The sequence below is a fragment of the Oenanthe melanoleuca genome, chromosome 23 (assembly GCF_029582105.1).
Source record: "Oenanthe melanoleuca isolate GR-GAL-2019-014 chromosome 23, OMel1.0, whole genome shotgun sequence".
NCBI lineage: Eukaryota > Metazoa > Chordata > Aves > Passeriformes > Muscicapidae > Oenanthe > Oenanthe melanoleuca.
This window is the reverse complement of record NC_079356.1, coordinates 806,867-826,789: the sequence shown is the minus strand read 5'-3', so window position 1 is coordinate 826,789 and position 19,923 is coordinate 806,867. Positions and strand designations below refer to the sequence as shown.

The 19,923-nt window shown below is 63.0% G+C and overlaps 1 protein-coding gene across 3 annotated transcripts in view; it reads left to right on the top strand.

Annotated features, from left to right (window-relative positions):
• The first annotated feature begins 1,826 nt into the window (after positions 1 to 1,826).
• SDC3 (syndecan 3) overlaps positions 1,827 to 19,923 on the top strand; it is a 39,500-nt gene continuing 21,403 nt past the window's right edge. For all 3 annotated transcript variants that reach the window (XR_008842098.1, XR_008842097.1, XM_056509382.1), the window contains exon 1: positions 1,827 to 2,023. Coding sequence is in view for 1 of the 3 variants with exons in the window: in XM_056509382.1 (XP_056365357.1) it covers positions 1,934 to 2,023 (90 nt within the window). In the remaining 2 variants the exon portion in view is untranslated. The remainder of the gene's footprint in view (positions 2,024 to 19,923) is intronic.

Sequence of the window (19,923 nt, the reverse complement as noted above, 5' to 3'; positions counted from 1 at the left end):
ATGTGGAGCTGCTGGAGAGATTCCAGAGGAACCCAGGGAGCTGTTCCAGGGCTGAGCCAGGCTGGGAGAGCTGGGGTGACACCTGGAGAGGAGAAGCTCCAGGAGAGCTCAGAGCCCCTGGCAGGGCCTGAAGGGGCTCCAGGAGAGCTCAGAGGGACTGGGGACAAGGATGGAGGGACAGGACACAGGGAATGGCTCCCACTGCCAGAGGGCAGGGCTGGGGGGATCTTGGGATCTGATGCTTCTCCCCTGTGGTTCCTTTTCATCCTCCCACCCCTCCAGGCTGCTCCTCGGTGCTGATGGTTCTACCACTCATCCCCTGCTGCCCCCATGATGTTCGGGGTCTCTCTTATTCCCCAATTCCCTACTTAGGGAAGCTCCACCTCCCCATTTTTCCCCTGTGTGAGCAGATCCCCAAATTCAGCCTCTCCTTCCCACCATTTGCAGCATCCGGGACCTTCCCTGTCCCTCTGCTGGATTTAAAACCCTTTTCCGAGGGGACATTCGGGGTGCCATCCCTCGGCGGGGACCCGCGGGGACGCTGCGGGCCTGGCCCGGTCCCTGCAGGGGCGGCGGCGGCCACGGCGGGGCGGTGCAGCCCCAGCAGCGCCCGGGCTGCGAGCGGGACCCGGGACGGGGACACCCAGGGACCGGGACCCTCCGAGCGGGGACAGCATCGCTGCCCGGGGACACCCAGGGACCGGGACCCTCCGAGCGGGGACAGCATCGGGACCCTGTGACGGGGACACCCAGGGACCGGGACCCTCCGAGCGGGGACAGCATCGCTGCCCGGGGACACCCAGGGACCGGGACCGGGACCGGGACCTTGTGAGCGGGGACAGCATCCCCGCCTGGGGACATCCTCGCCATGGGGACTCCTGCTTGGGGACAGCAGCCTCAGGCCGGGAACCCCCCACCCACCCTGGACCCCCTCTGTGCCACCCCCCGGCCCGGCTGTCCCCAGTGTCCCAAACACCTTGGGCTCCCCCATCTAATCCTGGGTGCCCCCAGCTGCGCCCCGACCGTCCTGTCTGCCCCTGGATATCCCCAGTGTGCCCCAGTTCCCCCCAGGCTGCCCCCAGATTGTCCCGGTGCCCTCCTGGACCCATTCCACTGCGCTTCATCGACCCCAGTCCCGTCCATCTGCCCCAGATCCCCCCATCTGTCCCTGTCACCCCCAGTCTGCCCCAGATCACCCCTATATGTCCCCCATGTGCCTTCCCGTCTGTCCCAGGCTCCCTCCATTTAACCCATGGTCACCTCATCTAGCCCCCCCATGCGCCCCCCAGTTCTCCCCTGACCAACCCCAGGGTTCCCAGTCTGCCTCAGATCCCCCCGTCTGTCCCCATGGTCCCCCTCACCTACCCCACGTCACCTCCACCTATCCCCGGGTCCCCCACATGTCCCCCATGCTCCTCCCCATCTACTCCAGGGTCCTCCCGACTTTCCCTGGTCCCCCACCTCTATCCCCCAAACTCCCCCCAGTCTACCCCAGGATCCCCCATCCTGCCCCAGACCCCTCCCCTACGTCCAGGTCCCCTCCCATCCACCCCACGGTCCCCCCCCAGTGTGTCTCAGCTCCCCCCATCTGTCCCCACGGCTCCCCCCTATATGTCCCAGGTCCCCCCCACCTACCCCAGGGTCCCCCAGCCCGCCCCAGGGTCCCCCCCATCTGTCCCCCAAGCCCCCCCCATCCACCCCAGGGGTCCCCAAGCTCCCCAGTCCAGCCCCCCGGTGCCCCCCAGGCTCCTCCCCCGTTCCCGTGCGGGGCCGGGCGGGGCGGGGGCGGCGCGGCGGCGGCGGCGGCCCCGCACCCAGAGCCCGCACCCACCGCCCGCCTCCCGCGGGCGGCGGCAACAAAGGCCCTTCCCCGCCCCCGCCGCCGCCTCCCGCCGCCTCCCGCCGCCGCCGGCAGCGTCCTTGCGGCAGGAAGATGCCCGGGGAGGTGCCGCCGCCGGCGCCCCGGGGGCTGCGGAGCCTCCCGCTGCTGCTGCTGCTGCTGCTCAGCGCCCGCACCGCGCTGGTGAGTGCGGGGCTCCGGCGGGGACACGGCCCGGGGGACACCGGCACCGGGGGGGCGGCGGGGACCGGCACCGAGCGGGGCTGAGGGGAGGGGTCGGCAGCGGCACCGGCACCGGGGGGGGCGGCGGGGACCCGGGCAGGGCGGGGGTCAGCGGGGACCGGCACCGGGAGGGGTCAGCGGGGACCGACACCGGGAACCGGCAGCGGGCGGCACCGGCCCCGCGGAGGAGCTGCCGCGGGCAGGGGGTGGGACCGGCCCCGGCACCGCTCGTGGATCGGTACCGCGGGGAAGGGACGGGGTGTGTGGGGTGGCATCGGCATCGTGCACGGGCCGGCCCCGGTACCGCGCGTGGATCGGCAGCGGGAGGGGCACCGCAGCGGGCTGGGGGCGTGGGGCCGGCAGCGGTACCGGGAGGGGACAGGCAGCGGTACCGGGAGGGGATCAGCAGCGGTACCGGGGGGGGATCAGCAGCGGTACCAGGAGGGGATCAGCAGCGGTACCGGGAGGGGATCAGCAGCGGTACCGGTGGGGGAACAGCAGCGGTACCGGGAGGGGACAGGCAGCGGTACCAGGAGGGGATCAGCAGCGGTACCGGGAGGGGATCAGCAGCGGTACCAGGAGGGGATCAGCAGCGGTACCGGGGGGGACAGGCAGCGGTACCGGGAGGGGACAGGCAGCGGTACCGGGAGGGGATCAGCAGCGGTACCGGGAGTGACCAGCAGCGGTACCGGGGGGGCACCGGCGCCGTGCGGGCTCTGGCAGCGGCACCCCCGGGAGCGGACCCGGCCTGCGGGGGCTCCGGCCCTCCGCCCCTCTGTGGGGTCCCCCCGCTCCCGAGGGGCTCCGCTCCCCACCCTGCCCCGCGCCGGCCCCTCCGTGCCCGCAGAGCCCCCCGAGCCCCCCGGCGCTGTCCCCTCCCCTGCGACCCCCGGGCGGAGCCGGGCAGGGTGGCGGCCGTGGGGAGGGGGCTGCGGGCAGCTGCCGTTTGAAGGTCGTAGGGAAACACGCCTTAAAAACAACCCTGAGGGGCGGAGAGCGAGGAACCCCCGCGCCGCTGCTCGGGGGCAGCAGGAACTCGCCCCCCATCCTTCCCCTCTGCCTCCCCCGTCCCCCTCCCCTCCTGCATCCCAGCCCTGATGGGGAGGGGGCGGCAGCAGCCCGGGCCTTTCCCCTCCCGTGGCCGCAGGATAAGGGGCTGGGGATCCTCGCGGCGCTCCCAAAGCTGCTGCTCCGCCTGGGAGAAGGTCCAGGGGATCCTGGGGGCCGTGGGAACCTCCCTGCCCACAGCCGGTGCAGTTTTGGGGCGCTGCTTTTTGGGGGATGCTCTCCGGGAAGGAGCCAGAGGATGCTCTCACCTCGCAGCCCGGGAGCAACGGGAGAGCCGGGTGGGGAGGAAGGCTGCTCCTCCTCCTCCTCCTCCTCTCTTTAGGAGGGGAAGCAGCCCCAGGGCCTGGCTGCTGCACTGAATCACCCGGAGCTCATCCCCTCCTCCCGGGGTCTGTTTTGGGGTGCCCCAGGCTGGCTCCCCCATTTCTGCCCGAGGGGCGTTCTCCCAGCTCCGTCCCTCTGGAACAGACACAACTTCAGCGTCCCTGAGGGGACCTGAGACTCCTCCGACGCCTCTGGCGGATCCAAGGGCACTTTACTGAGCCCAAAATTCCTCCGCCGCGGATCTGGGGGAGTCTCTGCTCCTCCCTCCGTGCCCGCGGGCTGAGGTGAGCGCGGCTGTGCCCGTGGCCGGCGCTCCCGCGGTGTGGGGCCGGCTCTGGGCGTGCTCGCCCTCCCCACATGAGCTTCTCCCTTCCCCTTTTGGGGAATTGCAGTCGCTGGTAGCTGGGTGAGGTTGTTGGCGTTTCCTGAGGAGATTTAGGCCGTTCAGGAGAGGCTGTGGGGCTGTTCAGTGCCGGGCTGGAGGTGATGGGATGTGGGATGCGATGTGGGACGGTCCCAAGGACCGGAGGAGCTGCTGCCTCCACCCGGATGGGATCAAGGCCTCTCCTCTCCCCCTTTTCCTGGAGCTTTTCAGTCCTTCCTTCTCCTTGGACAGACTCAGCTCCAGCCCCGTGTCCCCGGAGGGAAGCGGTGCCTTGGCGCAGCTCTGGCACACCCACGGCGATGGGAGGGGGTGGAACTGGGGGTTCCTGTGCCCGATCCTGGGCCCTGCCAGGGAACTCTCCCTGGAGCAGCACCCCGAGCGTTCCTGGCTGCTCTGAGGAGCCCCGACAAGGACCCCAGCCCCGCTGGCACCGCCGTGAGCTGCGGGACAGGTCCCTGTGCAGGGGGACAGGGATGGGGATGGGGACAGGGATGGGGATGGGGACAGGGGCAGGGACAGGGGACAGGGATGGGGACAGGGACAGGGGTAGGGGCAGGGACAGGATGGGGACAGGGACAGGGATGGGGACGGGGACAGGGATGGGGACAGGGACGGGGACAGGGATGGGGACAGGGACAGGATGGGGACAGGGACAGGGATGGGGACAGGGACAGGGCCCTGGCGTGGCTGGAGCCTTGCTGGCTGTGACACCTCCCCGGGACTCGACGCCTCCCTTTGATCTCCCTCTGTCCCTGACCCCTCTCGGCCGGGCTTTGGGGAAGCTGCGATGGATCCCCTGGGATCAGCCCCTGTAACCCTTTGTGTGCCGGCGTGGGAAAGCCGGGGGCAGGGGCTGCTTCTCCTGGCAGGGTCTCCTGGGACCCTCCCTGGCAGAGGGGTTTTCCCAACAGCGCCGGGGACAGGTTTGGGGTTGGCTGTGATTTCCCAAGGCTCACGAGCTCGTCCCTGTTCCTGCCTCATCCCTTCGGAGCTGGATGTGGACACGGGGAGCGTGGAGAGCAGGGAGAACAGGGAGACCCAGATTGGCGGGCAGGGATGGGCTCAGCGCCCGGTGGGACAGGCGGGATTCCCGGGACAGGCTCCTCTCTGTGCGCTGGGAGCGCTGGCTGCTCCCCATCCCGACCACACACAGCCTGGGCAACCGCTGCTTCCTCCTCCTCCTCCTCCGGGCAGGCGGCGCGGGCTGCTGGCAGCTGTGTGGCATCCGGGGACCGCTGGGGACACCTGGGCAGAGGGGGCAGGACAGGAAACTCCGCTCACGGAAATTAGTGGCTGATGAGCTTTAATCAGGCCGCGGGTTATGCAGGGGGTGCGTGCAGCCAGCCCTGAGTGCCACCCCCGGCTCTGGGGTCCCCAAGATGGGGCTCAGGATGCTTTGTCGTGGCCCTGCTGCTGTCGGAGCCCAGCTTAGGGATCAGCTCATCACCTTAATTACCGAAGCGTTGATTTGCCCTAACCTTTCCCAGGTCCCCGGAGCATTGCTGGGATGATGCTGGGGCGGCCACGTCCTGGCTCCCAGCGCAGGAGATCGGGGGATGCTCTGGGTTCAGCCCCGGGCTGTGTTTCCCTGTGGAAGGACATCCCTCGCTCCCTGCGCTCCCTCCGGGTCCTCCTTGGCTCAATCCAGAGGGACAATGAGGAGAGCAAAGATCCCTCCAGGCCCTGCAGAGTTTTGGGGTGAAGCACCCCCTGGCCTGCAGGGATCTGGGGGGTTCGGGGCTCACAGCTCCGGGTCCCACAGGTGAACCCCCCATTCCCGTGATGTTTTCCAGTGCTTTGAGCTCCCTGGGTGCAGCCTGGCACCGGGGCCGCGGGGGAGGGTCTCTCCGGAGCTTTTGGGGTGCTGTGGGGTTTGGTGGGATGAGTTTGCAGGGCTCAGCCCGGCCCAAGGGTGGATTGGAGCTCCCTGGTGGGACCTGGGATCACACGGGGTTCAGCCCAGCCCGTTTGTGGGGACAGCCCAGCTCTCCCAGTCCGGCCGCGCTCAACCTCAGCTCCTTCCTCTTTCATGGAGAAACTGAGGAAAAAAACCAAAAAAACGTCAATAAATAAAGGAATGGCTCCCCAAGGGTTGCAGGGTCCTCCAGCCACTGCCACCTCCTACCCCGGCAGTGAAGTCCCCGGGTGTCCCCGGGCTCCTTTTCCTCGGGAGACGCGCGGCAGCCCCGGGAGACGGCAGCGGGGGCTGGGGAATGCCGGGGACGTGAGCGGGGTACCAACCCTGGGAGCAGGGAACTCATCTCCTCCCGAGCCCCCGGGGGCTCTGACAGCTCCGGTTAATTCTGTCCCCGGGTCCCCCCGGCTCTCGGGGGCTGGGGCCGGTCACACCCTCGCCCCCCGCCCGGCTCCGGGCGCGGTTCTGCCGCTGCTCCGCTCCCGGGGCTCAGCCCCGGCTCTGTGGGTGCTCCGAGATCCTGGGGCTCAGCCCCGGTTCTGTGGGTGCCCGGGGATCCTGGGGCTCAGCCCCGGCTCTGTGGGTGCTCGGGGATCCTGGGGCTCAGCCCCGGCTCTGTGGGTGCTCGGGGATCCTGGGGCTCAGCCCCGGCTCTGTGGGTGCTCCGAGATCCTGGGGCTCAGTCCTGGTTCTGTGGGTGCTCGGGGATCCTGGGGCTCAGCCCCGGCTCTGTGGGTGCCCGGGGATCCCGGGGCTCAGCCCTGGTGGGGATCCTGGGGCTCAGCCCCGGCTCTGTGGGTGCCCGGGGATCCTGGGGCTCAGCCCCGGCTCTGTGGGTGCCCGGGGATCCTGGGGCTCAGCCCCGGCTCTGTGGGTGCTCGGGGATCCTGGGGCTCAGCCCCGGCTCTGTGGGTGCTCCGAGATCCTGGGGCTCAGTCCTGGTTCTGTGGGTGCTCGGGGATCCTGGGGCTCAGCCCCGGCTCTGTGGGTGCCCGGGGATCCCGGGGCTCAGCCCTGGTGGGGATCCTGGGGCTCAGCCCCGGCTCTGTGGGTGCCCGGGGATCCTGGGGCTCAGCCCCGGCTCTGTGGGTGCCCGGGGATCCTGGGGCTCAGCCCCGGCTCTGTGGGTGCTCGGGGATCCTGGGGGCCCGTCCCGGGAGCTCGGGGTGCCTTGGCCGGGATGTGCTCCGGGCACCCTGCGGGATCTCCCTTCCCTCCTCATCCTCCCCCGGCCGAGGCTCCCTTGGGTTTCTTCTCGGAGCAGGGATGTCCCCGAGCCCCAGGGAGGGGCCGCGACCTGCTCGGTGTCCCCTCGGTCCCTGGTGGCTCCGGAGCCACCGCTCGGCTGTGGGGGGAAGAGCGGAGCCCTTCCCGTGTTTTATGCCATTCCCAGTTTCCCACTCGAGTTTTATTCCATTCCCAGTTTCCCGCCCGTGTTCTGTGCCATTCCCAGTTTCCCACTCGAGTTTTATTCCATTCCCAGTTTCCCGCCCGTGTTCTGTGCCGTTCCCAGTTTCCCACTCGAGTTTTATTCCATTCCCAGTTTCCCGCCCGTGTTTTTGCCGTTCCCCGTTTCCCACCCGTGTTTTTGCCGTTCCCTGTTCCCCCCACGCCCTGGGGGAACATTCCCCCCGGGGGTGCCCCGCGGTCCTTCCCTGGCCCCGGCGGGAGCGGAGGTGGAACAGGGAGCTCTTTGTGGCCACTCCTCCCTCTCTCCCATTAATTAATTTGACATTTAAGCCGAGCTGCTCGCTCCAGGATGGGAGCTGCTGCGATTCCAGGTGGGAGAGGAGGATGTGGCTGGATCCAGAGGAGGCTCCTGGGGTGCAGCACTGCTCCCCAAACTCTGTTCTGTGGCCAGGGATGCACCTGGCATCCTGTGGGATGCTCCTCGTGGCTGTGGGAAGGTGAAAACGTTTTTAGAGCGGGAATTTTGTTAAAATTGACTCTAAAGTGAATTCTGGGCTGGCTGAGCCAGCCTTGCAGCAAGTGTGGCTCTGCATGGGGGGGACAGCACCGATCTGGGGGGACCCCAAACCTCCCTCTCCACCTCAGCATCCCAGAGCAGTGATCCAGGGGATGGGATGGGATGGACTGGGATGGACTGGGATGGGATAATGGGCTGGGCTGGGTTCCCTCTGCCCTCCCACCGAGGCCGGGGCTCTGTTTACAGCTCTGGCCACGACAAAAGCCTCTCCCTCCCTCAGCCCAGCTTGGCCACGGCTCAAACTCTTCCTTTCGAGATAAAAATAACAGCAGCAACCTCAGGGCTGCTGCAGAAACGGGGATTGTTTCAGGAAAAAAGGGGGAAAACCTCAATGTGGGGGAGCCTGGGCATGAACCCCTCTGGCTGCAGCCCCAAAGAGGGACCTGCAGTGAGGAGGAGGAGGCTGGAGCCAGGGAAAACTGGGAAAAGCCGGGAAAAGCCTCATCTCCCAGGCAGCACGGAGCACAACTTGTTGGCAAAACACTTTGTTTGCCAAAACCCGCAGTTTTCTGGAGGAGGAGTGGAATGGAGCTGCCTCAGGAGCTGCTGAGGGAAGGGGGTGGGGAGGGATGCTCAGGCAGCAAATGTCAAAAATCCAACGCAGGGCTGCGTTTTGGGGCAAGGGAGTGGGAGTTTGGGGCCAAAAGAGAAAAAAAAAAATCTTATTTATTTCTCATTTTTGCAAGTTAAGCTGGAAGGGACAGAAAATTGCTGTTTGTCCCTCCCTGGGCAGAGGCAGCAGGTCTGGGAGCACACAGGGAGCTTTGCTTCCCCAAACTGGATGTTAATCCACCATTCCCAGCTGTTCTAAGGCAGGTTTGGGCTCCTCACAACTTTTCCAGGTGCTGGGAATGGCCCTTTGTCCCTGGGGAGCTTCTCCATGCACCCAATGAAAATCAAGCAGAAAGAAATGGGATAATGTGATTTTTTCCTGCATTTTGGAGTTTTTCGGGGAATGGCATCATCCACATTTTCCTTTCCCTCTCCCAGTTCCAGTGGCAGGTGAGGGAGATGTGGGAATGTCCTGCAGCCAGGCCCAGGGTTTGGAGCTGGAGCTGGGGCTGGGGCTGCTCCAGTGGAAAATCCCGGGGTCTGTGCATGGAATGGGGGTTTTAGGCAGCTGGGACCCCTGGAGTGGCTCTGAGGGTGAGGCCCTTGTGATTTTGGGGTTATTTTTGGGTGTGATTTTGTGCTTTGGTGTCACTGCTGCCTTTGTCACCTCATCTTCCTCCAGAAATAATCCAGGATTGAATAATTCCAATTTCTTGCCAGCTCGGTGCAAGATTTGGTAAAAATCCTTTATTTCTGTGAGGGTTCTGTGATTTGGATTCTGTTCTTGGATTTTTTTCCAAGGAGTTTTTTGGCTGCTGGTCCCACCAGCTTGGGGTGAGGCTGAGGGTCTGGCTGGGGCCATCCCAGAGGCAAGGGAATCCCAGGAACCCGAGTGTGGGATTTTCCTGCTTATTTTCCTTCTGATCCAACTCCAACATTCCTGATGGCTCTGCCCAGCTCCAGCCAGGGCTGAGTCTGTGATCCCAGTGCTGGATCCCCTGGATGAAAACATTCCCAAGGCCAAGCCAGGCAGCTGCTGAAGCTGCCAAGGGTTGCAGGGCAGGGAGGGAGGGGGATTGGGATTGGGATGCAGAGGCAGCTCCCAGCCTGTTCCCATCCCGGATTGGGATGCTGCCTCCCCATCCCTCTCCCCTCATTCCCTCCCTCTGGAGTTTTCCCTGCTGGATTTGGTTAAATCAGGTGTGAGGAGCAGGGATGGCAGAGGAGCTGGGCTGGATGCTGAGGACTGGGAAGAAGGGACCATTTCATCCCTCCCGCTCCACTTTGGATGCTCCAAGGGGTGAATTCCCCATTCCCAGAAAATGCTTTTGGGGCAGTGGGTGCCTGGATCTTTGTGAGGAGCTGCAGAGCAGCAGCTGGGCTGTCCCTGAGCCTCCCAGCCTCATCCTGCTTGCTCTGGGTTCAGGTTTAAAACCCCAGCTCTGCCCCGGGCCCAGGTGAGATTCCCACATTCCTGCCCTGGTCCGGGACCAGCGGGGCGGGGGTGTCACCCCAAAACCCCTCCCTGCTGCAGGCAGGGCCGGATCCCTCGTCCTCGGAGCAATTCCAGCTGCTCCCAACATTCCAGCCCGCGGCTATAAATACCTCGGAGCGCAGCGAAGCCCCCGGAGGGTTCGGGCTCTATTTTTAGGCTCCTGCAGCACGAAGCCATATTGCACGGAGGCTGGGCAGTGGGATCTCCTTCTAGGAACCGGGGGGAGGAGAGGACAGCAGCAGAGGGGTGTGATGGAGCTTTTCCCTCTGGATCCGGGGCTGGATCCTCCCCCTGCAGCCGCTGTCCCATCCCAGGGCTCCAATCCGGGCGTTCCCTCCCCAAACCCCAGCAGAAGTTGCTGCCTGAGTACGGAGGGGAAGGGACATCAAACATTTATAGGCCTTGCGAATCGTCAAGGAAATGTCTGGCTCTGTTAAAATAGCAGCAGCAATTAGAGAAGGAAAAAAAAAAAGAAAAGCCAAACTCGGCATCCACAGCTCGTGTGTTATCCCAGCGCTTCCTGTCCTCAGCCGGGGTCGCAGCTCCGGGGTTGGGCTCCCCAAACCCTTCTGGGGGAAGGGACAAGCTCTGAATCCCCCCAAACCCGAGCCCGTGGCTCTCCAAACACATCCCAGCCTCAGTCTGACCCCAGCTGAGAGGGCAGTGGGAAGTTAATTGGGTTTCTCCTTCTCTGGGGGTTTTTCGGGGCGGGAGCGGGGTCGGTGCTTCCTGCCCAGCTCTGATTGCTCCTAATTAGGGAAACCCCAAATCTCAGCTTCCCCAGCGCCTCAGCGGCATTTACCCTCTGGGGACTGCTCCTTCCCCGCAGCCGGGGCGAGGATGGGGTGGGAGGTGAAGGGAAACAGCCAAATCCTGAGGATTGGGGGAATTTTGCTGCTGCTTTGTTTGACCCGGGATCTTCCAGAGGAAAAATCCTCTGTTCCTCCAGCGGGCAGCAGGGCACCAGGGTCACGCTCAAAGCTCAAGCTTTGCACTTCCCTGCATAAAAATCAGGGCTTTGGTGATTTTTCATTATTTTTTTCTCTTTGGTGAAGGTTAGAACCTGAATGAGGGGCAGAGTGAGCTCTGGAGTGAGGAGGAGGTTCAGGATCCAGGACTGGGGGCGGATTTGGGCTCTGCCTGCCCCAAGTTTTTGGGAACTGGGGCTGAATTGGTGTGAAAAAAAGTAAAGGAAATTCCTGGAGAGGAAATCTAGGGAGGAAGAGCTGGAAGCAGCAGGGGGGTGACAGCCACAGGGACACATTTCCCTGGTCCTGCTGACGTGTAGGGAAGTGTTTGCCAAGGAAAAGGAGAACTCAGCTGGTGGGAATGAAGGTGGACCTGGCTGGATTTGAAAATGAGGGGTCAGTTGTTGTTTCAGGCTCAGGAATTGGCTTTGCTTGCTTTGGGAACAATGCTGCTTCCCAATGGGATCACCCCAGCCATGGAACCCACAGGAAAATCTTCCCACTGTGAAATCAGACTTTGGGTGCTTCCTTCACCCCTGGGCTGGGAGACTTGCATGGAAATCTTCCATTTGTGAGATTTTCCTGCTGGCTCCAGAGCTGGAAGTGCTTTTCCAAGCACAAGGTGGATCCTGCAGCTCTTGGAGAACTGGAGGAAAACCTGGTGTGTGCTGGGGGATGGTCCCTGCAGGGAGACAATCTTCCCTGCTCCTTACAGAGCCTGGACCATCTCCCTGGAGGAGTCAGCTGAGCACGGGGTGAAAGGAGCAGCTTCTGCTGGTGCCTGCCAGGGAACCCCAGTGCCCACATTCCCTTGGGATGGAGCTCTCCCTGCTCTCATTTTCCTCCTGCTCTGTTGCTTGTGGGTTTAGGGTGGTGAGGCTGGAGGCCAGGCCTGGCTGGGGAGGTTGGCCTGGGATGTTGGGAACCATTCCCATGTGGGAATTCTGGGACCATCCCATGGAAATGCCGGTTCCTGTCTCTGTGTGGGAATGCCAGGAGCCATTGCCATGTGGGGATCCTTATTCCCATGTTCTGATGCTGGTGCCTGTATGGGGATTTTGGGACCCATTCCCATGGAAGGATCCTGGTGCCCATTCCCACATGGAGATCCTGGTGTCAATTCCCCTGGAAGGATCCTGCTCCATCTGACATTCCATGGAAGGATCCTGCTCCATGTGACATCCCATGGAAGGATCCTGCTCCATCTGACATCCCATGGAAGGATCCTGCTCCATCTGACATCCCATGGAAGGTTCCTGCTCCATCTGACATTCCATGGAAGGATCCTGCTCCATGTGACATTCCATGGAAGGATCCTGCTCCATGTGCCATTCCATGGAAGGATCCTGCTCCATGTGACATTCCCATCACGGGGATTCTGATCCCTGTGTCCCCCCAGGGCTGCTGCTCTGTTGGGAACCCCCTCAGGAGGTTTCTCCTCCTCCTTCCCCTCTCTGGCCGAACAGAACATTTCTGTCCCTCCTTTTTGTCACTTCCTGTGTTCTTTCAGCCACCTGGCACAGACCCAAACCACTCTGGCTGGGAAAGGAGGCCTCAGGTGCAGAGAAACCCGCTCATAATTTATTTGTTCCTCACCTGCTTGCAGGCTGGATCCCAGAGCTGCTGGAGTTGGGTTTGATTTCCCCTCTCCAACAATAACTTTTAATTCCCCAGCGTGACTGGGGGCATTGAACAGCTCGGGACAAGTGACACAAAGGTGTCAGGAAGGGACATTTCCACCTTGCTGTTGTAGGGAGAGCAGGAACCTCCTTCCTGCCTGGATATTTGCTGAGGGAAACAACAGGTTGGGGAATAAATATTGGCATTTCTCCCCTCGGGGGCTCCCTGGTGCCGTGCCCAGTGCAGCCCCGCGGGGGGATGCTGCCTGTGAGAGGGAAGGTGCTCAGCACGGTGGATTAGGGTTGGATCTGCTTTTCTTCCTTTTTTTTGGTGTTGTTTTTTTCCCTTCATGGAAAAAGCCGTGTTCACACGGAGACCAATCGGTTTGTGCGGCCCTGAAAGGCAGGAGCGCCCCAGGGGTGCCGGCAAGAGCTCCTGCCTCTCCCTTCGGCGTTGCAAAAAGGTTTAGAAAATTCAAAATAAAGCGTGGAGGGCGCGGGGCTCTCTGTGGAGGAGCCGGGGGCTCGGGAGCGGTGAATCCCCGGGGATGCTCCGAGCCCAGCGCCCCTTCCCGGCGGGATGGGCGCGGGAGCAGCCGCGCGTCCCCCGGAGCTGCGGGACGGGGGTGGGGACGCGGCGATACCGGGGATGGACCGGGGAGGCTCCGGGATGGATCGGGGTGCACTGGGGATGGACCGGGGAGACTCCGGGATTGCAGCGAGATGCACCGGGGAGGCTCAGGGTTGGACCGGGGAGGTTCAGGTTGGACCGGGATGCTCCGGGCAGGCTCGGGGTTGGACCGGGTGTGCTCAGAGTTGGACCTGGATGCTCCGGAGTTGGACCGGGATGCACCAGAGATGCTCAGGGTTGGACCGAGGATGCTCCGGGGAGGCTCCGGGTGCACCGGGATTGGACCGGGATGGGGATGCTCAGGGTTGGACCGGGGATGCTCAGGGTTGGACCGGGGAGGCTCCGGGGAGGCTCAGGGTTGGACCAGGGATGCTCAGGGTTGGACCGGGATGCTCCGGGGATGCTCAGGGTTGGACCGGGGATGCTCAGGGTTGGACCGGGATGCTCCGGGGAGGCTCCGGGGCGGCCCCGCGGAGCCGCCGCAGCCGCGGGCGAGCGCAGGGCCCCGCCGGGCTGCTGAAAGTAGGTCGTGGCTGTGCTGGCGTGGCCGCCCCGTCCTACATATGGAAATCGGGGCTATTTCTGGCCGCTCCTGACGGGCTGGGCCGTGTCCCCGCTCCGGCTCCTCGGGGGGCCCCGCCCCGGGCACGGCCCCGCTCCCGGCGCTGCGGAGGCTCGGGGGCTTCCCGGGGATTCCTGCCCCTGGGATGGGTGACTCCATCCCGTGCATTCCACTCCGCTTCCCAGAGCTTGGGGGGGTTAATTCCTCATGGAAAATCCCTTTGCCAGCTGAGCGTGCAGAGCCTGGGGCTTGTTCGGGCTCCTCAGTCCATCCCATGCTGGGTCTCCCTCCAAGGCTTTCCCCAAACCCACCCCTGGATCGCTCCCATCCCCTCCAGGCTGGACTCCAGCTGGAAATCGTGGATTTGGCAGCATCTTCATCAACCTCGCTTTCCATTTCCATGACAACCCCGAGGAAGGTGGGCAGGAACTCCTTCCTGTTGGGCACAGGAGCAGCAAACACCGGGTGCTCTGCTGGGGCAAAAACCGCCTGCCTGGGTGGGATAATCCTAATTAAACTCCAGGAGCAGAGGGAAAAGGGCAGCTTGGGATTTTCACCACTTCTGAGTCCTGTCTGTGGGGAGGGGGGGCTGGTGTTGATCAGAATCTGCCTGTGAGAGTCTCGAGTATATTCCTGATTAATTATTAATTGTTCTTAGGTGTTCATTAGCTGTGGCACCAGAGCAGATCCTGGGGGCTCCCAGGAATGGGACTGGCACCGTTTTAGGGGCAGGCAGGTGAGGGTCCTTTGCCTGCCACTTAAACATGGCCTGGACACGTCACCCCCACATTCCCGGGGTTTAATGTATTTGTGGGGAGCTGGGAAGGGGCTCAGCCTGGAGAAAAGGAGGCTCAGGGGCCCTTGTGGCTCTGCACAACTCCCTGACAGGAGGGGACACTGGGGGGGTCGGGCTCTGGGAACAGGAACAGGGACAGGAGCAGAGGGAACGGCTCAGGCTGGGCCAGGGAGGCTCAGGGTGGGCACAGCAGGAATTTCCCCATGGAAAGGGTGGGCAGGGACTGGAACTGCCCAGGGGGTTTGGATCCCCATCCCTGGAAATATTTAAAGAATGTGGCACCGGGGACAGGGGTGAGCAGTGACCAGCCAGCGCTGGGTTAATGTTGGACACCTCGGTCTGAGGGGGATTTTCCACTGTCAGTGATTCCAGAATCCCGTTGATGTGTGACCTGGATGGGCCTGGATGCTCCCTGCACCCCTCGAAATGAGAGAAAAGCTCTTTTCCAGCTTCATGCACTGAGCTTTCCCAGGTGAATTCGGGGTTGGGACAATGCCCCTGGGGAATCTCCAAGGAGGGAGAACCTTATGGATTCCCAGGGGAGATTTCCAGGCTGGTCCATCCAGAGCAGTTCAGGAAGAACATTCCCACCTGCGGGATTGCTGGGGTTTGCACTAAACACCCCAAACCTGTTAGAGCAGAGGGCACCCCCAGCTCTGTGGGCCCTCCCACCTGCTCCAGCCGCTTTTCCATGCTGGGAAATCCCCCTGAATTGTGGCAACCCCTTTGCTCCTGAGCTGGGGGCTGGGGGAGGCCCCTGGTACCCCCAAACTGCAGCGTGGGGTGGGGCTGGGGAAACTGAGGCAGGAGAGGGGCTGGGAGGGAGGAAGGGTTTGGGGAAAGGGGGATGATTTGTCGGGCTGGGGGATGTTCCCTCTGGGAAATCCGCCCCTGGACCTTCCCCAGCCCATCCCTGGGGGGCTCAGCCTTCCCCTCACCCCCTTAGTGACCACAATTAAGCCGATCCCAACTAATGAAGCGGCGTTTAAGGAGCCCAATAAAATTGGAAATGCCCCACGAGTGCTTTCTGCGGTCGTTAAGAGGTTTTTCTCTCCCGCAGCTGCGGTGTCGGGGGGCGTCCCCTGGCACAGCCGCAGCGCCCTGGCTCCCCAGAGCCACCCCAGCTCCCACGGGGACTCCTCTGGGAGCAATCCCGGCTTTTCCTGGGTCTCCTTAGGGAAAAGAGCAGTCCCGGGGCACAGCGGGCTGGTGTCCCCACTCGGGCTGGTGTCCCCACGGGGGGAGGTGGCCCCGTGCCCGCGGCAGGAGGTGACACGGCGGTGGCCCCGGGGCAGGGGGTTCTTCTCCAGTGTCACCGCGGCTGTGCCCCGCAGCAGAAGAGGTCTGGGGCTGCTGGCGGTCCCTGGGTGTGTCCCCGTGTCCCCAGATCCCCGCCGGGCCTGGGGCTGAGCCTGGCTGCTCCCCCCGGGAATGCTGCGGGAAAAGCGCCGGAGGAGCGCTCCCGGTGCCGGCTCCGCCGGGGCTGATCTCCTGCGCCCAGGGGCGTCTCCAGCTGAAACCTTTCCTTCCACAAACACCATGAGATCATTTTCCTCTCCCCAGCGCACAATGCGCCATTGTCCTGCCTGTTCCACTGGAAATCGAGCCGGGAATGTGAGCCCAAGCGCCCTGATCCCTTCCCCAGCGCCGAAGGAGCCGGGATGGGGCTCCCCAGACATCCCAGAGCCTTTTTGGGAAGGGTTTTGCCCTGGGAGAGGCCGAGATCTGTGGGATTCCTGCTGGAATCTGAGCGCCGGGATCGGCTGAGCCAGGCAGGGGTGGGAGCGCCGGGCTGGCTGCAAAAATCCGGGAATTGCTCTTTTCCTCGCCTTTTCATTGTTCGACATTGTTCAACTGCTCGTGTCGGAGCAGGCGGCAGCACCGGGAGCGGCTCGGGGAGAGTTGGGAGCGGTGGGAATGAGGCTCAGACCCGAGGGCTGGGGGACAAAACCCCCGTGGTTTTATGGAGCTGTGGAGCGATGGAATCATGGAATGGTTTGGGTTGGAAGGGAGATTTAAACCTCCTCCAGTGCCACCCCTGCCCTGGCAGGGACACCTCCCACTGTCCCAGCTGCTCCCAGTGTCCAGCCTGGCCTTGGGCACTGCCAGGGATCCAGGGGCAGCCACAGCTGCTCTGGCAATTCCATCCCAGCCCTGCCCACCCTCCCAGGGAACAATTCCTGCCCCAGGATCCCCCCCAGCCCTGCCCTCTGGCAGTGGGAGCCATTCCCTGTGTCCTGTCCCTCCATCCTTGTCCCCAGTCCCTCTGAGCTCTCCTGGAGCCCCTTCAGGCCCTGCCAGGGGCTCTGAGCTCTCCTGGAGCTTCTCCTCTCCAGGTGCCACCCCCAGCTCTCCCAGAGGGGCTTCAGCCCTGCAGCAGCTCCAGGTCCTTCCTGTGCTGGGAACACCCCAAGGTGGGAGCAGGATCTGACCTGGATTGCTCAGAAAGGAGGAGGAGGAGGCTGGAAAGGGTCTCTAGGAGCTCTGGAAACCCAAACTCTGCTCCCAGGGTGCCCATCTGGGTCCTGGTGTGCAGCCCATGGTGCTGGCAGGGGTTCCCTGAGCTCCAGCCAGGGGATATTTCTGTTCCATGGGGATCTGGCATTAGGGAGAACAATCCCCCATCCCCTCACCCACCCCCTGTAGCTCCCACGGCTCAACCACAGCCTTGTGTGGCTCCTTCTCCTCCTCCCTCTGCTCCCAGCACATCCCAGGACACAAAACCCCTCCAAATCCCAGCTGGGAGCATCCCCACCGAGCCAGCACAGATGGGGCCGTGCCACCAGCCCATCTGCTCCTGTCCTGTGCTGGCCACGCTTTGCCAAATCCTCCTGAGTCACCCAGGGCTGGTTTTTTGCATCCATCTCTTTGGGCTCCAGCATTTCCCATCTCCCCCACAGTTTTTCATGGGTTTTTTAAACTCTTTTAATGATGGGCACCATCCAGGGTGTAATGACAGCAGCAGCTCCTCTGTTGGGGATGAGGAGCTGGAGCACAGACACAGCCTGTCCAGCACAGAGCACCTGGCCTGGAGCACCAGGGGAGAATCCTGGGATTCATGAATCCATGGAGGGAATGTCCAGGAGGGCCCAGGCCTGGATCCAGCCCTTCTCCAGCAGCTCCATCTCCTCCTGCCTTGGGGACAGCCTTTAGCCAGGGCTGTTGTGACAGGAGAAGGGAAAATGGCTTTAAACTCAAATAAGGGAGGTTTAGATGAGATCTAGGAGGGAAAATATTTGCAATTAGAGTAGTGGGACACTGGAATGAGATTCCCAGAGCAGCTGTGGCTGCCCCTGGATCCCTGGCAGTGCCCAAGGCCAGGCTGGACACTGGGAGCAGCTGGGACAGTGGGAGGTGTCCCTGCCAGGGCAGGGGTGGCACTGGGTGGGATTTAAGGTCCCTCCAACACAAACCATTCCATGAATCCATGATGGATGGGATCCCCGGGGAAGGCTGTCTTGGCTGGACACCCATCCCTGGTGGCTCCTGGTGGCTCCTGGTGGCTCCTGGCACTGTCTGGGCAGTGCCATAATTCCCTGTAATCGCCGCAGCCGCTCTGGCCTCACCTGGTGCCGGCGCTCACCGGAGGGTCAGAGCGGGCAGCGCCGGCACCGCAATCGGATTAGCGGGATAAGGAGAGGGGACAGGAGGGACAGGGGACAGGAGGGACAGGGGACAGGAGGGACAGGGGGGACAGGGGGACAGGAGGGACAGGGGACAGGAGGGACAGGGGACAGGAGGGACAGAGGGACAGGGGACAGGGGGACAGGAGGGACAGAGGGACAGGAGGGACAGGGGACAGGAGGGACAGGGGACAGGGGACAGGGGGACAGGAGGGACAGAGGGACAGGAGGGACAGGGGACAGGAGGGACAGGGGACAGGGGACAGGAGGGACAGGGGGACAGGAGGGACAGGGGATATTAGGGACAGGGGACAGGAGGGAGAGGGGACAGAGAGATAGGAGGGACAGGGGACAGGAGGGACAGAAGGACAGGAGGGACAGAAGGGACAGAGGGAGCTGCTGGCGCCTGGGGTGAGGAACTGAGGCCGTTGGAGGTTGGGGTGCCCTGGGGGACAGCGGGGTGACAAGGTGGCCTCTGCCCACTGGGGACATTCCCGGATTCTCGAGGCTGATGGATGGCACTGGAGAGGTTTTGGGGTGGGGCAGCTCTGGGTTCTGTGCACTGAGAGGGTCGGGGCATTTCTGCCCTCTCTGGGTGAGACCTTGAGGTCCCTGCCCCACCTCACACCTGGCAGCCAGGGGGAGGAATTGCCTGGGGCGTTTTCCTGGAAGGTTTTCCTGTAGGGTTTTCCTGTAGGAATTTCCTGGATGGTTTTCCTGGAGGGTTTTCCTGTATGATTTTCCTGTAGGATTTTTCTGTAGGGTTTTCTTGTAGGGTTTTCCTGTTGGGTTTTCCTGGAGGATTTCGGGACAGGACCCCATGGATGTTGTGCTGACAGGGACACTCCAAGTGGGGTTTAAGGGCACTGGGGCTGTTCCCTGTTCCTGCAGCCAAGCCCTGGCAGGATTTTGGGGCCAGGGAGAGCAGAACCCTCAGCCCTTTCCCAGCATTCCCACTCCAGGCTTGGGCTGAGAGCCCAAATCCACATTTTGAGCACAGCCCAGTGTGTAAAACCCTTTATTTGGGATAATTGTAGGTGAGCGTAGGGGACAAAAAAAGCACTTTATTTTGGGTAGTTAGAGGTGGGTGCAGGACAAAGCATCTCCTCCACCCCAAAAAGGGGCAGCTCTGTGCCCTGGGGGTTGTCCTGCTGCTGTCCCTGTCCCTCCCCCATCCTGGGGCTGATGCTCCCTCCTGAATTCCCACCGGGAATGCCACCGAGTCCCGGAGATCCGCGATAGGAGCTGCTAAAAATAGGGGATTTCACCACCGGCACGTGATTGTGCTTTTCGGGAGGTGGCAGAGGGAGCTGGGATGACCCCGAGCTCTGGGTGCAACGCGGGTTTTTGGGGTGCCGGTGTTTGTAGGGAGGAGCAGAGGAGATTCCTGCTCCTTCCAGAGGAGATTCCTGGTGAAACTGGTGAAAAGGTGACACGGGCCCCCAAGGCTGGCTCCGTGCCTCAGTTTCCCCCTGGGTGACAAGAGTGGCACCGAGGGTTAGAAATTCCTGGGAAAAGCAGGAATTCCTGTCCCGTTGATCAGACAGGGATTGCTCACCCCCTCCCATCCCTGCATGCGCCCATCCCACGGGGAATTTCAGCATTTCAACCTCTCCAGGTTTTCTTACACCCTAAAAATCCACCAAAGCAGAGCCCCGAGGTTTCCTGTGCCCATCCCACGGGGAATTCCAGCATTTCGGCCTCCCCAGGTAAATCCCGTTGCATCACACCCTAAAACCCCGTGAAACGCAGATTCCCGGAGTTGGCTGCGCCCTCCCCCCGCTCTGCCGGGAGCTGGGCAGGGCTCTGGGTAATCCCTCCCTGGCACATCCCTAATCCTCGCCCTGTCCCTCGCTGAACCGCCCAGGGGAGCCTGGCGGGCCCGAACCAGCCCGGCACCCCCGCGGGTTTGGAGAGGGGGGTTGCCGGAGCATCC